The sequence below is a fragment of the Chlorocebus sabaeus genome, chromosome 9, assembly GCF_047675955.1.
Source record: "Chlorocebus sabaeus isolate Y175 chromosome 9, mChlSab1.0.hap1, whole genome shotgun sequence".
Taxonomy (NCBI): Eukaryota; Metazoa; Chordata; class Mammalia; order Primates; family Cercopithecidae; genus Chlorocebus; species Chlorocebus sabaeus.
Window position 1 is genome coordinate 45,699,665 of NC_132912.1, and position 24,955 is coordinate 45,724,619.

At 40.5% G+C, this 24,955-nt stretch overlaps 1 protein-coding gene and 1 long non-coding RNA gene across 18 annotated transcripts in view; one reads left to right on the plus strand and one right to left on the minus strand.

Moving 5' to 3' along the window:
• LOC103215746 (uncharacterized) overlaps window positions 1-4,433 on the minus strand; it is a 40,083-nt gene extending 35,650 nt beyond the window's left edge. For 2 of the 3 annotated variants that reach the window (XR_012093952.1, XR_012093954.1), the window contains exon 1: window positions 305-4,433. This is a non-coding gene — a long non-coding RNA (uncharacterized lncRNA). The remainder of the gene's footprint in view (window positions 1-304) is intronic. The other variant, XR_012093953.1, reaches the window with a different exon arrangement.
• ZNF248 (zinc finger protein 248) overlaps window positions 4,031-24,955 on the plus strand; it is a 31,986-nt gene continuing 11,061 nt past the window's right edge. For 2 of the 15 annotated variants that reach the window (XM_007962417.3, XM_007962424.3), the window contains exons 1-3: window positions 4,520-4,956; window positions 5,606-5,703; window positions 5,801-5,842. In XM_007962417.3, the coding sequence (XP_007960608.1) occupies window positions 5,828-5,842 (15 nt within the window). In that variant the 5' untranslated portion in view covers window positions 4,520-4,956; window positions 5,606-5,703; window positions 5,801-5,827. Of the gene's footprint in view, window positions 4,130-4,189; window positions 4,211-4,519; window positions 4,957-5,605; window positions 5,843-24,955 lie in introns of those variants that run through there. The other 13 variants (XM_007962419.3, XM_037988142.2, XM_037988143.2 and 10 more) reach the window with 12 other exon arrangements.

Consider the following 24,955-nt stretch of genomic DNA (forward strand, 5'->3'; position numbering starts at 1 on the left):
GCACTTTGGGAGACTGAGGCGGGTGGATCACCTGAGGTCAGGAGTTTGAGACCAGCCTGGCCAACATGGTGAAACCCTGTCTCTACTAAAAGTACAAAAATTAGCCGGGCATGGTGGCAAGTGCCTGTAATCCCAGCTACTCAGGAGGCTGAGGCAGGAGAACAGCTTGAACCTGGGAAGCAGAGGTTTTCAGTGGGCCAAAATTGCGCCACTGCACTCTAGCCTGGGTGATAAGAGTAAGACTCCATCTCAACAACAACAACAACAACAACAAAAAGAATGCAACCATTTGTCTTTCACCTACCTTTGACCTGGAAGCACCCTCCCTGCTTCCAGTTGTCCTGTTTTTGCCGCCTTTTTGGACGGAACCAATGTTCATTTTACATACGTTGATTGATGTCTCATGTTTCCCTAAAATGTATAAAAGCAAGCTGTGCTCTGACCATCTTGGGCACATGTCAGGACCTTCTGAGGCTGTGTCACAGGCCTGCATCCTCAACCTTGGCAAAACAAACTCCTTTTTTTTTTTGAGACAGAGTGTCAGGCTGGTCTTTAACTGCTGACCTCATGATCCATCTGCCTCGGATTCCCAAAGTGCTGGGATTACAGGCGTGAGCCACAGCACCCAGCCGCAAAACAAACTTTCTAAATTTTCTGAGACCTGTCTCAAGTTTTCATAGTTCACACAGGAAATCACCATTTGGAACACCACAGTAATAATGGTTGCAGCCAAGATCCACCAATGATAACTAAAATCAGTGGAAAAGCAGAAATAGGGTATTTGCATAGTCTCAAAGAATCTCTCCCTGAATTTACTAATCGGTGTGGTAATTTAAAAATATAACCACAAATTTAAAATGGAGCTTATTTCCTTTCCAGCTGAGTGTGGGCTGGACATACAGACCCACTTACACATACAGACTGGAAACGGAAAAATAGGGAGAATCCTATCCGACACCACCTTAACCAAGTGTTAAAAGACAAATTTTAGAAAATTAAGTTTAGCTGAGTTCATTTCAGCAAAGAAAGATTCTTGAATCAGACAATACTCAGAACTAGAAGAGGTTCAGAGAACTCTATAAAGTGGGCAGGGAATATTTGTAGATAGAAAACAAGCTAGGTTTTGTTTGTTTACATACCAAGGTAGGTTGCGATTCCTTACATCGGCCCTAAAGGTAGGGAGGCAGCCTCAGTACAAATTTAAATTAATTTAATACATGTAATCATGGTCAATCAACCAGTAAAAAGTCATGTTGATATCATGCCATCTGATATCACACTATGGGAAAGCCACATACTGTTTGTGGGGTGCTTCCTAAAAACTCACAACCTCAATCTAATCAGGAGAATGTTACCACCTAACTGGGTTATTCTTGGCTGCTGCCTAGAAAAAAGCCAATAAACTGAGAACGATAAGATTGCAGCACAAAAAGAATTTAATAATTGCAGGGTGGCCAAGCAAGTAGGATAAGAGACAATTCTCACATCTACCTTCCTGAGAATTTGGAGGCTACAGTTTTTCAAGGATGAAAAACTTCGACCCTCTCTAGCCTTCTGCCCACCAGGAGGCTAGAGAATGGGGAATGCTGATTGGGCGGGTCAGGGATGAAATCATAGGGGTGTTAACTGTCTTCTTGGGCTGAATCAGTTCCTGAAGGGGGTCACAGGATCAGCTGAGTCCACTTTTTGCTGTGGGTTACTGGTCCCAGTGGCACCAGTTGGTCCATCAGAATGTAAAGTTTGAAAAATATTTCAAATACTAGTTTTAAGTTTTACAACAGTGACATTATCTATAGGGACAATTGGAGATGTTGTAAATCTTGTGACCACTGGCTATGTGACTCTGGAGTAGTAAGCAGTTACAAAAAGGCAGGTTATAAAGCAATAACTGGTTAGATTTATGCCTACATCTTACAGAATTCAGGTCCCTATCATAATTCTAAACTTGTGGACTTCCACTAGTTTTACAAAGGTGGTTTTTGTCCCCAAACAAGGAGGGGGTTAGTTTCAGGAACGGATCATTATCATTCTTGTTTTAAAGTTAAACTATAGGCTGGGTGTGGTGACTCATTCCTGTAATCCCAGCACTTTGGGAAGCCAAGGTAGGAGGACTGAAGTCAAGAGAGCATGCTTTTGTCTCCATATCAAGGTCATGAAAGACAAGGTAAGAGCAAGAAACTATTATAAATTGGCCAAGGCTAAGACATGACAAGTAAATGTACTGTGATATTGAGAGACAGGACTAGGTGGATTTCCTAGGCCAAGAATCCCTAAGCCTAGCTGGGAAGGTGACTACATCCACCTTTAAACATGGGGCTTGCAACTTAGATCACACCTGACCAATCAGGTAGTAAAGAGAGCTCACTAAAATGCTAATTAGGCAAAAACAGGAGGTAATGAAATAAATAGTCAATCATCTATTGCCTGAGAGAACAGCAGGAGGGACAATAAGCCAGATATAAATCCAGGCATTCCAGCCCACAAGGGCTGCCCTTTTTGGGTCCCCTCCTTTTGTATGGGAGCTGTTTTCACTCTATTAAATATTGCAACTGCACTCTCTTCTGGTCTGTGTTTGTTATGGCTCCAGCTGAGCTTCATCCATCACTGCTGTTCGCCGCCTTTGCAGACCCACCGCTTTCTTCCATCCCTCTGGATCCAGCAGGGTGTCCGCTGTGCTCCTGATCCAGTGAAGCGCCCACTGCCGCTCCCGAGTGGGGCTAAAGGCAGGTCATCTGCTGTGCTCCTGATCCAGCGAGGTGCCCACTGCTGCTCCAGTCTGGCTAAAGGTTTGCCATTGTTTCTGCACAGCTAAGTCCCGGGTTCGTCCTAATCGAGCTGAACACTAGTCACTGGGTTTCAGATCTCTTCCACGACCCACGGCTTCTAATAGAGCTGTAACACTCACTGCATAGCCTAAGACTCCATTCCTTGGAATCTGTGAGGCAAAGAAACCCAGGTCAGAGAACACGAGGTTTGCCACCATCTTGCAAGTGGCCAAGCACCATCTTGGGAGCTCTGGGAGCAAGGACCCCGGGTAACAATATCCTTGATTGGATGCTGGAACAGAAAAAGGGCATTAGTGGAAGAACGGCTTAAGTCTGAATAAACTCTGCAGTTTATACCCATAGTATTTTCTTAGTTTGATAAATATACCATGGTCATGTAAAATACTAACACTAGTAGAATCTGGGTGAAAGGCATATGGGAACTATTTTTGCAACTCTTCTGTAAATCTGAAATTATGAGCAAATGAAAAGTTTAAAAAAAATGGACAATGACCAAGGAGTTGATTTTTTAAATGAAAAGTTGTAACACACCCACATGCTCATAGTGTGCTGAAAATGCCAGATATGCACATAAAAGAATGTATGCGTAGTTTTGGGTAAAATAAGAGCGTGCTTTTTCTTCAAATATGTTACTCAAACAGCTTTTTTTTTTTTTTTTTTTTTAAACATATAAACAATTTTACGTTTGCGTCTTGAATTGCTAGCTTCTATTTTTCCTTATTCCAGAGAATAACCATACTGGTCACAGACGTTATTCTCTTCTAGTCTTTCAGTTAAACATTAACACGCATGTTCGTGAATGAATTCAAGCACACCTTTCCTTCTCCTGGCTTGTGTCTAAAAGGCACATTGGTTTGATCCACAACCTCTGGGGGTACTGACAGAATCCTGGTTCCAAACAAGAGTGGGTAACTGAGACGGTAATCTCTCAACCCACTAAACAAGGCTGTTTTGTAGGAAAGCCTCGTTTATGATGACCAGCATGATACAAAATGGGGAATCTTGAGAAATATACTGAACAATGTATGTGTCAGACACCGGTTTAAGAGCTTTTACAACGTAAGCGCCTCCAATTCTCATAAAACTCCTACTAGCTAGGCACTATCATTAGCCTCATTTTACAATTGAGGGGTGCGGCCAGAGCAGACCGACACCCTCCTGGGGCTTCGCTTCTAGGAGGTAGCGCCGCTTCCAAGGCCGGCAGCCACCAGCCTAACTCGGGCGCTCGGCCGCTCCCTCTGCGCATGTGCATCCCCGCCTTCCCCTCCCAGCGTGTCCTTCCTCGGCCTCCATTCCGTTGTGGGAAACCCCTCGCCTCCGGGTCCAAGGGCGAGAAGCGGCGGGTGAGCCCCGGAGTACTGGGCGAGGGCCAGGGGGTCCCCGCGCTGCCCCAAAGGCGGGCGGGCAGCAGCTAGAGCTCCAAGGTGGGGAGGGATCCCTGGCGCCTGCAGCGTTGAAGGGACTGAGGGCGTCTCTATCATAAGAGGATGAGGTCTGGCGTGGGAACGTGAGTTCCGGGGCTCGCGGGGGTCCTTATGCGTCAAGTCCCTGCGCCTGGCGCCCAGCTGAGTCTTGTAGCAGCGAATGGATAGTGCGCATTAGCCCGAAGGGGAGGGAACTGGCCCCGGGGGGCGGGGGAGGGGGAACGCGCGCGTGCGTAGCGTGTGACGTTTGCCGTGCGCGTGCGCATGGCGTTTGATATGTGCGTGTGTGCTTTTTGTGCGCTGGGCCCGCGGGGAGGGGGCGGGGCTGCGGGGGAGAACGACTGCGCCGGGTGCGCGACAAATGAATTAGACACAATTACCCACGGGAGACTCGGTTTTCCTCTCTGTAAATTGCGGATATCTGGAATACTTGCCGCCTTGGGTTGTTTTGAGCACTTTCGTTGTTTAGGTGCTGTATTTACTGGGTGTGCGTTTCCTGGGAGAGTCCGGGGGAGACGGCGCCTGCACTGGCCCCAGGGCCTCTCTGCGGGTGGAGTGCAGGAGCAAAGAGGCTGGCCTAGCTGCCCACCAGGGCCCCTTCTGGCTCTGACCGCCCTCGTATCCCAAGTAATTATTTACACGTTGCGCGTTGGTTTATGTATTATGTGTAATCATGGCACCGTATCCTGAAGCCGTCGGAGTCTGTATGCCGGTGCAAGGTCTGGGACAAGTTTAAAAAGAGAGAGGTGAGCTGGAGTTGAGGGGTGGGCGCGCAGGCTAACAGCAGTGTCACCTCTGGAGAGTCTGAAGGTAGGGACGGGTGAAAGGCTCACGGCCACAGCGAAGGAAATGCTGTCATCACCCCTCCGCGAACACCCGGCACATCCAGATGAACTGCTGAGCTTCCTCCTCTCCTAGCCTGATACCCCGCCGGATGGTAGTGCAGGCAGGTCCTACTTGGGTTATCTGTTTTGATCTTATTAGAAAGACGGAAAAACAAAACTGAGTTTGAGGAGGTGACTAGTTCAGATCTTGTCATTCGTTGGAGGCAGACTGAGATTAGAAGTCAAGTCTGCAGTTTCCCGAGCCACTGCTTCCTATTTTGTTGCTCTATGTCACAGTTTCTCATTAAAAGATCCTTTTGAGGAATTGTTAGCAAGTTAGAACATTTTTAAATTTAGTTAAACACCGCATCCCTTTTTTTTTTTTAGAGGTTTTTTGCATTGTCTGACCTCAGGGCGTTAATGCTGTTAACAGGTAAATAGATAAACAATATGGCCTGATTTTTTTTTTTCCCCTACAAGGAATTTTGACAAACCCATAGTGTTTCTTCCTTTAGATTATTGTTACTTGTTAAACTCATCTTTTCATGTTTTTAATTTTTCTGTGTCACAGAACCTAAATTGGTAATAAATCAGTAAGAAATATTTACATTCACTCAGTGAAAAGTGTCATGTCTGAGCTCAGCATATATCGGAGCCACACATGGACACGTAAGTATCTTGTGTGTGGAGCTGTATAGGCAGGTGAATCTCCGAACTGCAAGGCTGGCCAAGGCTCTCCTGACATTCTTCCTTTCTAATCCTTCAGCTCTCCCTCCTCCACTAAGAGCAGAAAATGAACAAATCCCAGGTGAGATTCTTGTTTCTTTATTCCCAGTTTGTTTTAAAATGGATTTCTGAAGTTTATAAGGATTTATGTTTTGAAAATGGAAAAATAGAAATAGGCAAAAATTGACATTAAGGGAAATAAAACTGAAGTAGCAAATCCAAAATAGTGCAGTTGGCAAATCAGATGCAGGATTTTTAATTTTGCAGAATTATCCAAGTTATTGTAATGTTATCTGTGATTGTTCTAATAACAATTCTGAAATAAATGCAGTAAGTTGTCTAGAAGTGTTTCTTGGTAGAAACAAAGAACACAGTTACAGAGCAGAACTCAGTGCATATGCTTTTCAGGAGACCAGACACTGAGGTTTGATGGTCCTGCTTGATCCAGGAATAAAACCTTGACGATGTGGAGGAATGGAGGGACTGCAAGTCCTCAGAACAGTTTCCCCTAACTCTTTGTGTCAGCTTGTTCTTATTTCTAGGTTGAATCACTGACAGTTCCGACTTGTTTCTGTGTTTTTCATTTGTGTTTCAATCTGTTGAATGCAACCTTATTCCCTCACCTAAACTCACCTGAATCAGTTCTGGCAAAGGCCACCAAATCATAATCAAGGCCAGTGGATGTTTTTGCCTTTGTGTTACTTCCCTGGTCTGCTGCATATATTGTTAACCATGGTCTTTGTCTGGAGAGTCTCCTCTGTTGGTGTGTATAATGCCACCCTCTGAACTGTCCTTTCCTAACTTTGATTCCCTCCCTAGTCGTCATGAAGGCATCTTTTCTTTTTGCTCCAGGCATTGCTTTTCCTTGTGTTTCCGTCCTTAGCATACTTAGGTTCTTCCTGATCTGTTTTTCCTGACTGGTTTTATTTTTTTTTCCTTAATAAAGTGCTTTTGAATTAATAATACATTAACATAATAATACATTACTTTTACTTTTTAAAAAGTAAGTGATAACAAAAGATGTACATACATATTCACACTCCCTCTGTTCATGCAGTTTCTCCAGGTAGGGTGACATTTATTTATCATTCAAACTGATACATTTTCACTGAGAGTGAGAAGTTTTATAAATACTTATGCAGAGACAACTGGCATATATTAGGACAATCCCAGACATACTGGAATACATGGTCACCCTACCAAAGATGTCTGTTTTTTTTCTAGTTTTTGGTTTACTTTGCCAGTGTTTGTTTATCCAGTTTAAATAAAATTTGTATGTATATTCTTATTTGCTTTCTCAGTTTACTTAAAAAGGAATCTTATCTCTAGGGCATATCAAACTTAAATGTGATTGTGCATCCCTGGAATCTTTTTAATATGCAGGTTCTGATTTAGTAGCTATGGACTATGGATGGGGTCCTTGATTCTGAATTTCTCATAAACTTCTAGCTTAAGCTGATTCTGATGCTTGACGTATACACTATTTTCCATTATTCCTTTTTCGCTTAACAGCATGCAGATGTTTCTATGACAGAACATGAATGGCATTTTCTCTCTTTGTCACAATTGCATAGTAATTCAAGTCTATAGTTAACTACTTCCAGCCATTTGCTGTGACAAGCCATGTTGTAATGAATAATCTTGTACATTTATAATTTTGTGTGTATATGTTTATATATCAGATGAATTCCGAGAACTTAATCAACTTAGTGGGCATGCCTGTCCTAGAGATAGTATTATTTTGTTTTCCCATTGGCAATGCATGGGAATGCTTATTTCTTCACAGCTCCTCCCATAGAATATGTGGTTCAACTTTTGGATTAGGGGCAACTGATAGATAAAAAGTGGTATTTCATATAGTTTGCATCTGCGATTTTCTTCACTGAGTGAGGTTGAATACCTTTTCCTGTGTCTAAGGGTGTCTTACATTTATTTTTCTGTGAACTTAATGGTTAATATCTTTTGCTTATTTTTCTCTTGGGTTTTCTGGTCTTTTTTCCCCCCAATGTCTTTTACCCCTATGTATTATATGAGTTGCAAGCCATTATTTTTTGGTATATCATTTGTCTTTTGATAATTGTTCATGGTGTTTTTCTCTATGCAGAAATATTTGGTTATTTTTGTTATTTTTGTTGTCTAGTTTATTAATCTTTTCCTTATGGTTTTGTACTGACAGCATTTGGAGACATAGTTAGAAAGTCCTTCCCACGTCATGATTATAAAGAATCTGCCCATGTATTCTAATATTTTTATGCATTTTATGTTTAAATTTTTAATCCATTTGGAGTTTACTTGTATGTAAGAACTTAATTAAATTACCACACTATCTTTCCATTTACTCCATCCCCACATGCGTACTGTTGTTTTGATGCTTTCTTCTCCGTGTGTTCTAAACCCCACAAGGTATCTTTAGTATTACGACTTTAGAGAGTGGGAAGGCTTTCGTATTTACTGAAATAATTGCCCTTTCCTGTGCTCTTTCTTCCCTTTTGCAGTATCATGCTTCATCTACAGTTATTTGCCTTTACCCCAAAGAAGTTTTATTGTTTCTTGTGCAGATCTTTTGGTGACAAATTCTCTCATCTTTTTTTTTTGTTTGTTTGTTTGAAGATGTCTATATTTCTTCATTTTGAAGGATATTTTCACTAAAGACAGAATTCTGGAGTGAGAGCTTTTTTTTCCCTTTTCTTTTTAGCACTTTAAAGATACCATTCCGATGACTTCTGGATTGTTGTTGTTTTTGTCTTAAATCATCCTCCCCCTTGAAGGCAATTGATCTTTTTCTCTCTGGTTGGTTATGAGATTTTCTCTTTTGTTTTGATTTTCAGCACTTGCTACTTAATATAACTTGGTTTGATTTTCTCTATCTTTATCCTGTAGTATTTTGGTGGGAGTTGATTCTAAGGTATGATATCCTTGTCAGTTTAAAAATTCTCAGCCTTGGCCGGGTGTGGTGGCTCACACCTGTAATCTAGGCACTTTAGGAGGCCGAGGCGGGCAGATCATGAGGTCAGGAGATCGAGGGTGAAACCCTGTCTCTACTATGAAGTACAAAAGTTAGCTGGGTGTGGTGGCACACACCTGTAGTCCCAGCTACTTGGGAGGCTGAGGCAGGATAATTGCTTGAACCCGGGAGGCAGAGGTTGCAGTGAGCCGAGATCGCGCCACTGCACTCCAGCCTGGCAACAGAGCGAGACTTCATCTAAAAGAAAAATAAAAAATAAAAAAAAATTCTCAGCCTTTTTTTTCATCAAATATTCTCTACTTTCCTTTTGGTACTGCAGTTACACCTATTAGATTTTTCAGTTCTCTAAATAACATAAAATGTGGGTACTGTTCCTATGTGAAATATATATATTACAAATATAAATACAAATATACATATATATAGAGAGAGAGAGAACGTGCACGCGTGCGTGTGTGCGATAGGGACTTACTCTTGTCACTCAGGCTGGAGTGCAGTGGCAAATTAGATTCGTTTATCCACCACCACATTAAAACTACAGAGTAGCTGAATTACCTGTATGATCTCTCCTGTTGCCCTTTTATAGCCACACCTACCTCCATCCTGGCTCTGTCTTTCCCCAACTCCAGCCAACCCCTACAGCCTCCTCCCTAAACACCAGCAACCTACTAATCTGTTTCTGTCCTTTCAAGAATGCTACAGAAAAGGAATCATGTAACATTAACCTCTTGGGGTTAGCTTTTTTCACTCAGTACAATTCCCTGGTGATTCATCCAGGTTGTTTATGTGTCAACAGTTCATTCCTTTTTGTTATTAAGTAGTAGTCCATGGTATGGATATACCACAGTTTTTTTTTTTTTTTGAGGTGGAGTTTCACTTTTGTTACCCAGACTGGAGTGCAATGGCATGATCTCCGCTCACTGCAACTTCTGTCTCCCATGTTCAAGTGATTCTCCTGCCTCAGCCTCCTGAGTAGCTGGGAGTGCATGCCTGGCTAATTTTGTATTTGTAGTAGAGATGGGGTTTCTCCATGTTGGTGAGGCTGGTCTCAAACTCCTGACCTCAGTTAATCCACCCCCCTCAGCCTCCCAAAGTGCTGGGATTACAGACGTGAGCCACCACGCCCGGCTGGTTATATCACAGTTTTACCATTCACCTGTTGAAGGACATCTGGGTTAATTTCCAATTTTGGGCTGTGAAAAATAAAACTGCTGTGAACGTGTCATTTTATATTTCCACTAGCCACTGTACACATGATCCAGTTTTTCTCTACCTTGCCATCACTTGGTGTTAGCACTGGTGGTTTTGTTTTTTTTTTTTGGTCATTCTGATGGGTATATAGTGATTTTTTTTGTGTTATTTATTTGCATGAAAATCTTTTCATGGGTGTATTTTCTGCCTGTATATTCTCTTTGTTGAAATAGTCCTTTGTGTCTTAGAACTGTAGTGGAAGAATGGTAATTTTTTTTTCTTGAACCCCCCCATAGGTTCTTAGTTGGAATGAGCCCCTGTAACAAGAGATAGATTAAGAAGAGAAAAACAAGTTTATTAACAAGTATGTTTCATATATACATGGTGGACACCCAGAGAATGAGTGTTTCACAAAGAGGTGGCTTTGAATTCCAGCTTATATAGCATCTTCATCAAAGAACAGGAAAGTTTTAGAGAAGTTTTAAGACAAAGGAAAGGGGCTTGGAATTTCTAGGGGTGGCAACGTGGGGGAAAGCAAATAAATGGCCGATACAGGCTAGTTTGCGAAGCTAGTTAATGTAGATTCCCTGGTACCATCTCTAGGACCATCAGTTCTCAAGTTGTCTTCAGTTGCTAACCTTTGTTCTCCTTGATAGATGGGGAGGCAAAGATACCTTTTGTCTTCGTAAATCCATGTCCTGCTTTTAGGCAAAGAGAGAGAGGACAGAGAGCTTTCTTGTGTCTGCTTATTGCCTTCAGCTCAACAATTCTTCATATTTTGGGGTGGCATATTTCCGGTCTCCCACATTACTATTTTCAAATTGGATTTTTTTTAACGTATTGAGTTTTAATAGTTTTTAAAATTTTCTAGATAGTAATCCTTTGTCAGATATGTGGTTTGCAAATGTTTTCTCCTTGTCGATAGCTTATCTTTTCATCTTTTCAGGGTGTTTCACAGAGCAAAAGTTTTCACCTTGATAAGGTCCAGTTTATCAATATTTTGTTAGAGATGATGCTTTTGTTATCAAGTCTTAAGAACTCTTGCCTAGCCCTAGGCAAAGATTTTCTCTTATTTTTTTTTCTAAAGATTATTTAGTTTTATGTGTTATATTTAAGTACTTCATCTATTTAGAGTTAATTTTTGTATAAGGTATGAGGTTTAGATTGAGGCTGTTTTTGCCTATGGATGTACAATTACTTGTAGTACCAATTGTTAAAACTTTTTTTTCAACAAATTTGTGAAAATTTTACTGAACTGCTTTTGTACCTTTGTCAGAAATCACTTAAGTATATTTTGTGGACCTATTTCTGGGTTATCTTCTGTGTTCCGTTAGTGTATGTGTCTCTGTCTCTGCTAATACCATGTTATCTTGATGACTGACCATACAGTAAGGTTTAATATTGAACACAGTGATTCCTTTTACTTTATTCTTCTTCATAGTTGAAGTGCTAAGCTCTTCTTAGCACCTGTGCCTTTTTTATAAGTTTTAGAATAAGCTTGACTGTGCTTGTAAAAATCCTTGTTGGTATTTTGATAGGAATTTCATCAAGATACTGATTTTAAGGGTAAGATTTTTTTTTGACTGACTCTGCCATTTTTTCAGCAAATATCTTTCCTTTACCTGAAGTTAGCATTTTTTTGGGTATCTTTCTTAATCTAGTCATTCATTCATTTAGCAGCTATTTATGATGTTCTGTCTTACTAAATCTTATTGAATTGCAAATACTGTTCAAAGAGAGTTGCTATAGTTTAAATTGCTCACTTGTAATGTGATGGCTGTTTAGTATACAAGGAGCTTTACCTTAGCTGGATATTTGGGGTAGAGGAAAACAAGCCTGAAGTGCGCTTGTTAACCATTTTTTTTTTTTTTTTTTTTTTTTTAAAGACAGAGTCTCTCACTTTGTCGCCCAGGCTGGAGTGCAGTGGTATGATCTCAGCTCATTGCAACCTCTGCCTGCCGGGTTCAAGCAATTCTCCTGCCTAAGCCTCCTGAGTAGCTGGGATTACAGGCACCTGCCACTGCACCTGAGTAATTTTTGTATTTTTAGTAGAGATGGGGTTTCACCATCTTGGCCAGGCTAGTTTTGAACTCCTGACCTTGTGATCCACATCCCTTGGCCTTCCAAAGTATTGGGATTACAGGCGTGAACCACTGCGTCCAGCCCCCTGAACCTCTTTATATTTATTTTTATTTCTCTTTTGTACTATTTTCTATGTTCATTCTATTTCTAAAACATCTTTAAAGGTTCTTTGAAAATTTTTTTTTTTTTTTTTTTTTTTTGAGACAGAGTCTTGTTCTGTTGCCCAGGCTGGAGTGCAGTGGCGTGATCTCAGTTCACTGCAAGCTCCGCCTCCCAGGTTCACGCCATTCTCCTGCCTCAGCCTCCCGAGTAGCTGGGACTACAGGCGCCCTTCACCACGCCCATCTAATTTTTTTTGTATTCTTAGTAGAGATGGAGTTTCACCTTAGCCAGGCTGGCCTTGAACTTCTGACTTCAGGTGATCTGCCCGCCTTGACCTCCCAAAGTGCTGGGATTACAAGGTGTGAGCCACTGTGCCCTGCCAGTTCTTTGAAATTTTAAAAAAGTTTTCACCATTTGTGAAAATTTTACAATTTCACCGTGTTTAGTTTCTTTCCTTTTTTTTTTTTCTTTAGAGACAGGATCTCACTCTTTTACCCAGGCTGGAATACAGTGGTGTAGCAGTCAGTAGTCATAGCTCACTGCAGCCTCAAATTCCTGTGCTCAGGTCATCTGCCTTAGTCTCTCAAAGTGCTGGGATTATAGGTGTGAGCCACCATGTCTGGCCTGTTTTTAATTTCTTACTGCTCTTTCTTTCTCCCTGAAGGCTGCTTACCATGGCAGTGTGTTCTTAGTTTATGGAAGGAATAGTTTTAAAAATCTGTTGGAAGATATTAGAATTAATTTTTCATTTCTATTTCTTACGTTGATTTGGTTTCTTAGCATTCATTTCTAGTCATCTTGGTGAGTATGCTTTATGCTGTTGCTTTTCCTCCAATATCTAGTAAATCTTTATTTTCCATCCATATTTAAAAGTGAAGAACTAGTTTTATCAGCACAGGTAGCTAATGTGAATTCACTCAACTGTTGAGAAATGTGTCCTCTATTACTGTCTCCCACAATGGAAAGGCCGATTCAAGGATTGTAAGTGAATTGGTAAGGAAACATAATAGGTAAAAAAATCCAGCAGGTTTCTTGCAGGAACCCAGAACTTCTCCAAGCTTATGGCTGTGCTTGAAATGGACTTCCTGCCTCTGACTTCTGTTTGGTCTTACCATTCTGTATCTTTCAGAAATTACTCAAAATGTTTCTTCTGCTGAGGGGGGAATACTCCCTTCCCGGGAGTATTCTTTTTTTTTTTTTTTTTGAGACGGAGTCTGTCTGGCTCTGTCACCCAGGCTAGAGTGCAGTGGTGTGATCTCGGCTCACTGCAACCTCTGCCTCCTGGGTTCAAGTGATTCTCCTGCCTTAGCCTCCCGAGTAGCTGGGATTACAGGCGCCGGCCACCATGAATGGCTAATTTATGTGCTTTTAGTAGAGACGGAATTTCCCCACGTTGTCCAGGCTGGTCTTGAACTCCTGAGCTCAGGCGATCTATCCATCTCACCCTCCCAAAGTGCTCAGTTTATAGGCGTGAGCCACGGTGCCTGGGTGTATTCTTTTTTTTTTTTCTTTCGAGGGGAGTCTTGTTCTGTTGCCCAGGCTGGATGTAGTGCAGTGGCGTGATGTCGACTCACTGCCAGTTCCGCCTCCTGGGTTCAAGCGATTCTCCTGCCTCAGCCTCCCGAGTAGCTGGGACTGCAGGTGTATGCCACTATGCGCAACTAATTTTTTTTTTGTATTTTAGTAGAGATGAGTTTTGCCATGTTGGTTAGGCTGGTCTCAAACTCCTGACCTCAGGTGATTCACCCGCCTCAGCTCCCCAAAGTGTTGGGATTACAGGCGTGAGCCACTGCACACTGCCTCTTTTATGTTTCTTCACTGATATTTTTGGAGTTAGGATAGATAAATATGTATTTCAGACTAGAAGTATCCATTCTTCTTTTAGCTTTTTATTTTGGAAAATTGCAAACTTACACAAAAGTGATAAAATAGTATATTAACCTCCATGTACTTAGCCATTCTCAGCTTCCTCAGTTATCAGCTCAGGGCTGTCTCACTTTTACTTTGACCCATTCCTGCTGAGATTATTTTGACTCAAATTCAAGATAATTTTTTTTTTGGTAAACATATCAATAAGTATCTCTGAAAGCTGAGGCCTTTTTCTTAACTTTTAATATGAAAATTTTCAAACAAAATAAACACTTATATAATTTTTACCTAGATTCATCAGTTAACATTTTTGCCTTTTTTGCTTTATCTCTCCTCTGTATATACATTTTATTCTGAAATATATTTGAAAATAAGTTACCCACATTATAACACTTTATCCCTAAATAACTTGGTATGAATTTCTTCACCATAAGGACATTTACTTATCTAACCACAATACAATTAATCATGCTAAGAAAATGAGCAGTAATCCACACTGTTACCTAAATCCCTTGTACTTTAAAGTTTCCCAAAATGAGATAGTGTTTTAAAATAAGAAATAACTAGGATATTAGTGGAGGAGGTTGTGGTGAGGAACCATATCCACAACATTTGCACGTGTATATAGTAATCTTGTTTTTTTTTGAAACAGGGTCTTGCTATGTTGCCCAGGCTGGAGTGCAGTGTTGTGATCATGGCTCACTGCAGCCTCAACCTCTTGACCTCCCAGTCTCAAGTGATTCTCCTGCGTTAGCTTTCCTAGTAGCTGGGATTACAGGTGCACGCATCACCATGCCTAATTTTTGTCTTTCTTTTTTAATTGTAGAGATGAGGTCTTGCTGTGTTGCTTAGGCTGATATTGAACTCCTGGGCTTAAGCGATCCTTCCGCCTCGGCCTCCCAAAGTGCTGAGATTACAGCCACGAGCCACCATATCCAACCAAGTATACAGTAATCATTTAAAAATATCTCCCCCATTTTTTTACTTAAATCAGTCTCAAACCTGCAGAAAAGTTGAAAGTATAATACAGTGAAAACGTGTCTACTTTTCATCTCTGTTAACCAATTGTTAACTAATTACTACGTTTGTTTTCTTATCTATTCCACGTTTCTTTGCAGAATCATTTGAAAATAAGTTGTGTAGGCATCCATGACACTACAACATGTTTCTCCTAAGAAAAAGAATGTTTTCCCTGTATGGAGATGATAATCTTAGTGTACACTACGAAATGATGTATCTCCAGATGTTAAAAAAATACACTTTATATTTTTTTCCAAGTCAGCATCTAGTGAGTGATATCGCATTATGTCCAGTTCTCATGCCCTTTAATTTTCTATAATCTAGAGCAGATGCTGCCTCTTTTGTCTTTCTTGAAATTGACTTTTTTTTCTTTTCTTTTGTTTTTTGAAATAGAATCTTGCTCTGTCACCCAGGCTGGAGAGCAGTGGTGCCATCTTGGCTCACTGCAAACTCCACCTCCCAGTTTCAAGCAATTCTCATGCCTCAGCCTCCCAAGTAGCTGGAATTACAGGCATGTGCCATTATGCCCCACTAATTTTTGTACTTTTAGTAGAGGCAGGGTTTTGCCATGTTGGCCAGACTGGTCTTGAAATCCTGGCCTCAAGTGATCTGCCTGCCTCGGCCTCCCAAAGTGCTGGGATTACAGGCATGAGCCATCATGCCCGCCTGAAATTGACTTTTTATTTATTTATTTATTTATTTATTTATTTATTTATTATTTGAGACGGAGTCTTGCTCTGTTGCCCAGGCTGTAGTGCAGTGGCACGATCTCAGCTCACTGTAGCCTCCACTTCCTGAGTTCAAGCAATTCTCCTATCTTAGCTTCCCGAGCACCTGCCACCATGCCCGGCTAAGTTTTGTATTTTTAGTAGAGACGGTGTTTCACCATATTGGTCAGGCTGGTCTTGAACTACTGACCTTAGGTGATCCAACCGCCTTGGCTTCCCAAAGTGCTGGGATGACAGGCGTGAGCCACCACACCTGGCCTGAAATTGACATTTTAAAAGAGTGTTGACTATTTGAACTCCTCTGATTACATCTTCATAGTTGTTTCATGTTAAAAATTAGTGTCTGGAATGCTACAAAGGTGATGTACTGTGTTTTCATTTCAAAGGTAGTATTCCTAACAACCTTTCATTCATCCAGTGTTTTTAACATCCATTGATACTTATCCGAATCACCTGTTCTACTGGTGGTTGCAGAATTATGATTTCTCACATTTTCTACTCCTTCTACATTAGCTGGCTTTTTTTTTGTTTTCGTTTTTTCTTTTTGAGACAGGGTCTCTCTGTGTCGCTCAAGCTGGAGTGCAGTGGCACAATAACGGCTCATTGCAGCCTTGAACTCCTGGGCTCCAGCAATCTTCCCACTTCAGCCTCCTGAGTAGATGGGACTATAGGTGTGTGCTGCCACACCTGGCTATTTTTTTTTTTTTTTTTTTTTGGTACAGATGGGGTCTCACTATGTTACCCAGGGTGGTCTTGAACTACTGGGCTCAAGCAGTCTGCCCACCTTGGCCTCCGAAAGTGCTAGGATTATAGGCATGAGCCACTGCGCCTGGCCTAGCTCCCTTTCTTCTGTAAAAAAGAGCTCCTGCCTACCCCCACTCACACACATACCTTTTTTTTTTGGTATCACTTCAGATTCATGGATTTTTTTTTTTTAGTCTCATTTATTGTTATTATTTTTGATGTTCATATTGTCCCCATGTAGTTAGTGGAACTCCTTCGAAGTGGCTCCTCTATATCCTTGTTAGTCTTTGAGCCTTTATTGTTGTCTGTTAGAACAGAGATACACAAACTTCCCTTGTATCTCCCAGCCCCAGGCATGGAATCTGTTGTTTTTCCCTGGAGTGGTGCTTCCTTTTACAGTGAACTATTATTTAGGAACCAAGCTCTAAGTGCCTTCAGTGCCCGCATGATGTTACTGCATCAAGACTCTTTTGTTGGATGCTGTGTCATTATATACAGCTTTGACTTTTGAATCATGTTAAATGCTTCACATGTTCAAAAAAATTTAAACAGATGGAAAAAGCAAATTCTAAAATTAAGTACAAATAGAATAAGTGAACATAACTTTTTAAATTCAAATTGATAAAGTATAACAACATGGAAGAAAAAATTGGTTCAAGAAACTTAAAAAAAATACTGTCCAGGTGTGGTGGCCCAAACCTGTAATCGCAATGCTTTGGGAGGCCGAGGTGGGCGGATCTCTTCAGCTTAGGAGTTCAAGACCAGTCGGGGCAACATGGTGAAACCCCATCTCTACAAAAATAAAAAGGCCAGGCACGTTGGTTCATGTCTATAATCCCGGCACTTTGGGAGGCTGAGGCGGGTGGATCACCTGAGGTCAGGAATTCGAGAACAGCCTGGCCAATATGGTGAAACCCAGTCTCTACTAAAAATACAAAAATGAGCTGGGCATAGTGGCGTGCACCTGTAGTCTCAGCTACTCAGGAGACTCAGACAGGAGAATTGCGTGAACCAGGGAGGTGGAGGTTGCAGTGAGCCAAGATTGAGCCACCATACTCCAGCCTGGGTGACAGAGGGAGACTCTGTCTCAATAAATAAATAAATAAAGTAAATAAAAATAAAAGGTTAGCTGGGCATGGTGGCTCGCACCCAGCTACTCAGGAGGCTGAGGTGGGAGGATCAGTTGATCCCAGGAAGTGGAGGTTGCAGTGAGTTGAGATTGTGCCATTGCACTCCAGCTTGGGCCACAAAGTGAGTCCCTGTCTCAAACAACAACAACAACAACAAAACACCACAATACAGTTACCACAACAAAATTTGAAAATTTCTTAATGTATAATCAGTGTTTTCCAGTTTTTGCATTTTTTTTACATTTGTTAAATCAGGATTCAAATATGGTTGAAATGTCTTTTATCTTTAAGATTTTGTGAGTTGTATGTTTCTTCTCTATATCTTTATTTATTGCAGTGTATTTGTTGAAGATTTTCCTTGTTGTATCACTGTGGTTATGTTTAACGTGTTTCTGTGATCCCTGTATTTTTCTCTAAGTAGTGGAACTTAATCCTGACTGATGCTTAGGTTTTGGTAAGAATTTATCATAGATTGTGTTGTGTACTTACATCAGGGCCACATAACATCTCATTGTCCTTTTGTTTGTTGTTGTTTGTTTTCTTGAGTCAGGATCTTGCTCTGTCCCCTAGGCTGGAGTGCATTGGCTCAGTCATGGCTCACTCCAGCCTTGAATTCCTGGGCTCAAGTGATCCTCTTGCCTCAGCCTACTGAGTAGTTGGGACTACAGGTACATGCCACTATACCTGTCCAATTAAAAAAAAATTTTTTTTGTAGAGACAGGATCCTGCTGCCAGGTCCTGTTGACCAGGCTGGTCTCGAACTCCTTGGCCCAGGCAATACTCCTATTTTGGCCTCCCAGAGTGCTGGGATTACAGGAATGAGCCCTGCACCAGGCTCCATTGTCTTTTTGTAATGTTTGAAAGTCATTGATTATTGTCTAAGTTTAGTAATTCATTAAAGATTGCAAAATGGTGATACTTGAATTCTATAATTCCTCTTTCTGTTATCAAATCAAACTTGGGTTCTCTCACCAAGGACACAGAAAAAGCTAAAACGGACACTGGGATTTGCAGCAAGAGAAATGGAGGCATTTATTGCAGGGCATCAGGCAAGGAGAATTAGGTGGTTAACGCCTAAGACCTGTGATCCCTGGCTTATAAGCAAGGGTTTTTAAAGGTGATGGTACATTACAGGAAAGCAGAAGTTATAGGCAAAATCATACATCAGTACACGAAGGTTATACATTGATTTCGCCAGCTGCCCAAGGTTTGTACCAGTCTACTTTGCCAGCAGCGGTGCATGTGTGTTCTTACTCCACATATTCATCCTGAGACTTGGTATTTTATTTTTTATTTTTGCTCTTCTGTTGGGTGTGTTGTGGTAGTCTTCTGTGGTTATCCTAGAAGTTAAAGCGAGCATTTTTGACATATAATGAAATACAAACTATTCATTGTACTACCTAAACCCGTAACTCTGAAACATGTTGACTCCATTTATCCCCCTTCATTTCTAGGCTTTTCACTCTTTCCTTTCTTTTCATAGTTCTGTTTTGGGTCATTTTTCCTTTTCATGAAAACTCCCTTTGATGTTTCTTATAATGCATATCTGTTGGTTGTTATTACTCTGTTTATGTTTACTCTGTATGTGGTGAAACCCAGTCTCTACTAAAAATCCCAAAGATATTTGGAAATCATAAACAGAGTAATCTTAAACTTTTATTTTTGCTATGTATCGAATTCTACCTTCGAGTTTGTGTTTTTTCCTTTCACTTTAAAGTTGTCTTTTCATGATGTTTTGGGTTTTTATATGACTGCTTTTAAAGTTCTGTTTTGGTTTTGTTTTAGCTTATATTTATTCTTATTTAAGATCCACTGAACTCTGTGAATGTGACTTAAGTTTTTTCAGGAGTTTTTTTTTTTTTTTTTTTAAATGCATTCTGCCAATCTCTGCCTTTTTGTTGGAAGAATTTAACCTATTTTGAATTAAAGTTGCCCGGGCATGGTGGCTCTTGCCCGTAAGCCCAGCACTTTGGAAGGCTAAGGCAGGTGAATTGCTTGAGTCCAGGAGTTCAAGACCAGCCTGACATGGTGAAACCCTGTCTCTACAAAAGATACAAAAATTAGCCCAGTGTGGTGGCGTGCACCTGGAGTCCTAGCTCCTTAGGAAGTTCAGGTGGAAGAATCGCTTGAGCTAACCCCGGGGAGGCCGAGGTTGCAGTGAGCCTAGATGGAGGCATTGAACTCCAGTCTGAGCCACAGAGTGAGACCCCATCTCCCAAAAACAAGAAAGAAAGAGAGAGAAGGAGGGAAGGAGAAGGAAGGAAAGGGGAAAGGGGGAAGGGAAAGGGAAAGGGGAGGGGGAGGGAAGGGGAAAGGGAAAGGGGAGGGGGAGGGAAGGGGAAAAAGGAGGGAAGGGGAAAGGGGAGAGGAAGGAAGAAGGAAGGGGAAATGAGAGGGGAAGGGAAGAAGGAAGGGGAAAGGAAAGGGGAAGGGAAGAAGGAAGGGGAGTGGAAAGGGAAGGAGGGAGGGAAGGGGAGGGAGGGAAGGGGAAGGGAAGGGGAGGGGAGGGGAAAGGGAAGGGAAAGGGAAAGAAAAGGAAAGGAAGGAAAGATGAGAGTTAAAGTCGTTTCTAACAAGGAAGGACTGACTTCTGCCAGTTGCTATATTTTTCTTTCTAATTTTTTGTTCATTTCTTTCACTGCTCTGTTTGGCTGATTTTTTGCAGCATATTTTGATTTACTTCCCATTTCCTTTTGTGTGTTTTTTAAGATATTTTGTTAGTATTTACCAGGAGATTAACAGTGAACATTCCATATTTATGACAATCTAGTTTAAATACCAGCTTTGTCTCAGTATCATACAAAAACTCAGCTCCTATACAGCTGCCTTCTCCTGCTGTTGTTGTTGCTACAGATTACATCTTTATACATTGTGCGCTGTTTGTAGCATATTTTGATTTACTTCCCATTTCTTTTTGTGTGTTTTTTAAGATATTTTGTTAGTGTTTACCAGGAGATTAACAGTGAACATTCCATATTTATGACAATCTAGTTTAAATACCAGCTTTGTCTCAGTATCATACAAAAACTCTACTCCTATACAGCTGCCTTCTCCTGCTGCTGTTGTTGCTACAGATTACATCTTTATACATTGTGCGCTGAATAACATAGATTTATAGTTACTGTGTATGCATTTGTGGTACACTTCTTTGGGAAATAAAGATTGGAGTTACAAACTACGAGTTGGAGTTACAAAATACAAAATGCTGGCTTTTGTACTTACATAATTTTTTACTGGAGCTCTTTATTTCTTCATACAGCTTTGAGTTATGAAGATCTTTTCATTTCAACCTTCCATTTAGTATTTTCTGTAGGGCATAGTTTATAATAATGAGTTCTCTTGGCTTTTATCTGGAATGTTTTAATTTATCTTTCATTTTTGAAGGATCGATTTGCCAGGTTTACAAATTCCTGGCTGGCAGGATTTTCATTTTTGTTTTTTCCCCTCTTTAACACTTTAAAGATGCCATCCCACTGCCTTCTGGTCTCTGTGGTGTCTGACCTCTGTGATTGTTATTTGGCTTTTGATAGTTTGATAATAATGTGCCTCAGTAGATCTCTTTGAATTTTTCTTACTTGGAGTTTGTTGAGCTTTGTGGATGTAAAATTTGTGTTATTCATAGAGTTTGGGCAGTTTTTATCCCTTATTTCTTTGAGTAATCTTTCTTCCCATTTCTGTCTCTTTTTTCCTTCTAGGACTCCTGTAATTGTATGATAGATAGTCCACTCAAAGTTGTCCCACAGGTCCCTTAGGCTCTATTCACATTTCTTTATTTTTTTTTTCTGTTCTGCTCCTCATACCAGATTACTTCAATTTTTATATCCTCCAATTCATGATTCTTTCAGCTGTCCGCTCAAATGGGTTGTTAAAACCTCTAGTGGATTTTTAAATTTCAGTCATTTTACTTTTCAGCTTTAGATTTTCTATTTGGTTTCTTTTTAAAGGTTCCAACTCAGTTCAGACATTGTTGTCCTCATTTCTTTTATTTATTTGTAATTTTTGATGACGCTTAAGATAATTTATTTAACATTTTTGTTTACTAAGTCCAATATCTGGGCTTTCTTAAGGAAGGAATTTGTTTTCCTTGAGTAGGCTCTATATTCTTGTGTCTTTGAATACCTTGTACTTTTTTGTTGGAAATTGGACATTTGAATATTTTAATATGGTAACTTTGGAAATCAGATTTTTACCCTTCCCCAAGGTTTGCTGTTTTTCATTTTTGAAGGCTGCGGTTGTCTATTTGTTCAGGTACCTTACTATGCTATTTTTTTTTTTGAGACAGTCTTGCTCAGTCGCCAGGCTAGAGTACAGCATTGCAATCTCGGCTCACTGCAACCTCTGCCTCCCGGGTTCAAGCAATTCTACATCAGCCTCCCGCGTAGCTGGGACTACAGGCATGCGCCACCACGCCCAGCTAATTTTTGTATTTTTTTTTTTAGTAGAGATGGGGTTTCACCATGTTGGCCAGGATGGTCTTGACCTCTTGACCTCCCAAAGTGCTGGGATTACAGGCATGAGCCACTGTGCTCGGCCACCATGCTATTTTTATAGTCTGGTTTCCTTGTTCTATGTGTGTCACTGAAGTCTCTGTTCCTTAGCTTGCATTCAGCTAATGTTTTTACAGAGATTTCTTTGAATCCCTGGTGCTAAAGACAACAAATAAACACTTCTCCCAGTCTTTGCACATTGACTCTGCGCTGGGGTACTCTTTAACATTTAGCCAGGCTGTTTACAACCTTGCTTTAGCCTTCATGTCCTGATTGCACTGAACCTTGAGAATAGCTGGAGGTGAAAGCTTATGGTCTTCTTAGGGCCTGTGGGTATACATTCTGCCTTGGGTGTGTGTCCGGATTTCTAAATTTCTCAGTATATGTGGGGGTTTTTGAAAGCCCAAATTTCCCAAAGATACCTTCTCCAGGTTTTCTTCTCAGGCCTTAAGTGGTATACTGTATGTCTCAACCATAATCCTCTGCTGCAGACGACTGCAGATATTTTGTTCTCTTTACAGTGTTTCCGAGCAAGGATTTTTTTTTTTCTATCCTAAATGAGTTCTGAGTTAGGTGAAACAGAGACAAGCATATTGCATCAGTCCTTTAGGTATTTCCCACATAGTTGGAACAGATAAACAATTCCTTGTAAGTAAAGTCTGCTCTGGTCCCTCTAGAATCAAGGACCAGGGACCCACACTTGGAACCCATGCTGCTGTCTCAAGGCTGTCACCAAGCCAAGGAGGGTTGGGTTAAAGGCAAGTAGAAGTGCCACAAAGCTTTCCTACCATTTTGAAGTTGCCTTTTTTTTTTTTTTTTCTTTCTGATTTGGCGTCTATTTGGTTGCGGTCAGCCTTTGACCTTTTCAGAATTCTGACGATGTTTATTCTGATAGTTTCTGCTTGTTTTTTGATGTCTCTGAGGGACCTGAGCTTGGTGCCGCCTACTTCTCCATTATGCTGACATAATTCCACTTCATTAATTTTGTACTCTTACATGTTTTATTGTATAAACTTTTTGCTTTAGAAGAGTTTTAGATTTATGGAAAAGTTGTGAAGACAGTACAAACAGTTTCCATATACATCCCATAAACACAGTTTCCCCTATCATTAACATATTAATGTAGTACATTTGTCACAATTAATGAAACAATATTGATATATTATTAAGTAATGACCACTTTATTGGGATTTTCTTAATTTTTCCCTAATGTAATTTTTCTGTTCCAGGATGCCTACATTCTACTTAGTCATCATATCTCCTTAGACTCTTCTTGGCTGTGACAGTTTCTCAGACTTTCCTTGTTTTTGATAACCTTGACAATTTTGAGGGGTTCAAGTCAGGTGTTTTATAGAATGTCCCTCAGTTGATATTTGTCTACTGTCTTCCTCATGATTAGACTGAGGTTAGGGTTTCTTAGAGGAAGACCGCAGAGGTAGCGTCATTCAGTCATGTCATATCAAAGGAAAATGCTATGAGCATGATTTATCACTGTTGATGTATCACTGTTGATTACCTGGTGGAGGTAGTGTGGTCATGTTTCTCCACTGTAAAGTTACTCCTTTGTCCTCTGTTTTCAACTGTACTCTTTGGAATGAACTGGAGAGTTACGCTACACCTCCTTAATGGCAGAGTATCCATATAAATTATTAGGAATTCTGTGCAGGAGATTTGTCTGTTCTCTTGTGTTTATTTAATCATTTATTTATATTAGTATGAACTCATTGCTAGTTATCTTATACTGTGGTTATAATCCAACACTACCTTGTTCATTTTGTTGCTCCAACTGCTTCAGCTTGGCCATGAGGCTGTGTTTTCAATTGGTTCCTGTGTCCCTTTGACATAGCCCATTATCGTGTTTTCGTTTGAGTACTTTCTCATTTTCTGGTACCAGAAGTGATTTCAGGCTCATTATATACGTGGTCTGCCCCAGCCCTAGAAGCAGCTGGTTTTCAAAGGAGCACTGGTTTTCTTTCTTTCTTTTTTTTTTTTTTTTTTTGGAGACGGAGTCTCACTCTGTTGTCCAGGCTGGAGTGCAGTGGCATGATCTCAGCTCACTGCAACCTCTGCCTTCCGGTTTGGGCAATTCTTCTTCCTCAGCCTCCCGAGTAGCTGGGATTACTGGTGTGTGCCACTATATCTGACGAATTTAGATTGTTTAGCTTTGTAAGAAATTGCCAAACTGTCTTCCACAGGTGCTGTATCATTTTGCATTCCCACCAATTGTGAATCAAAATTCCTGTTATTCTGCATCTGAACCTGAAATTGATATTGTCATTGTTTTGGATTTAACTATTTTAATAAATGTTATGGTATCTCATTTTTGTTTCTTTAATGACACATGATGGTGAGCATTTGTTCGTATGTGTATTTGCTATTGGTCTGTCTTTGGTGACGTGTCTATTCAGATCTTTTGCCTGTTTTTCAAGTTGCATAATTTGTGTTCTTATTATTGAGTTTTGAGGGTTCTTTTACATATTTTGGTTCTAATACCTTTTTAGATAAGTGTTTGCAAATAGTTTTTCTCAGTCTGTGGTCTGTTTTTTCATTTTTGTAGAAGCATCTTTTGCAGAGCTAAACATGAATTTGATGCTATAAATTTCTCTCTGTGAACTACTGTCTCTGCATCCCATAAATTTTGATAAGGAGTATTTTCATTTAAAACATTAAAAAATTTCTTTTGAGACTTTCTCTTTGATCTATAGGTTGTATGTTGTTTAGCTTTCAGGTATTTGGAGGATTTTTCAACCGTCTCTTGCTTATTGGTTTTGTTTAATTCCATTGTAGTCTGAGAACATGTTTTTTGTATGATAGCTATTGCGTTAAGTTCGTTAAGATATGTTTTATGGCCCAAAATACGTTCTATGTTGAACATGA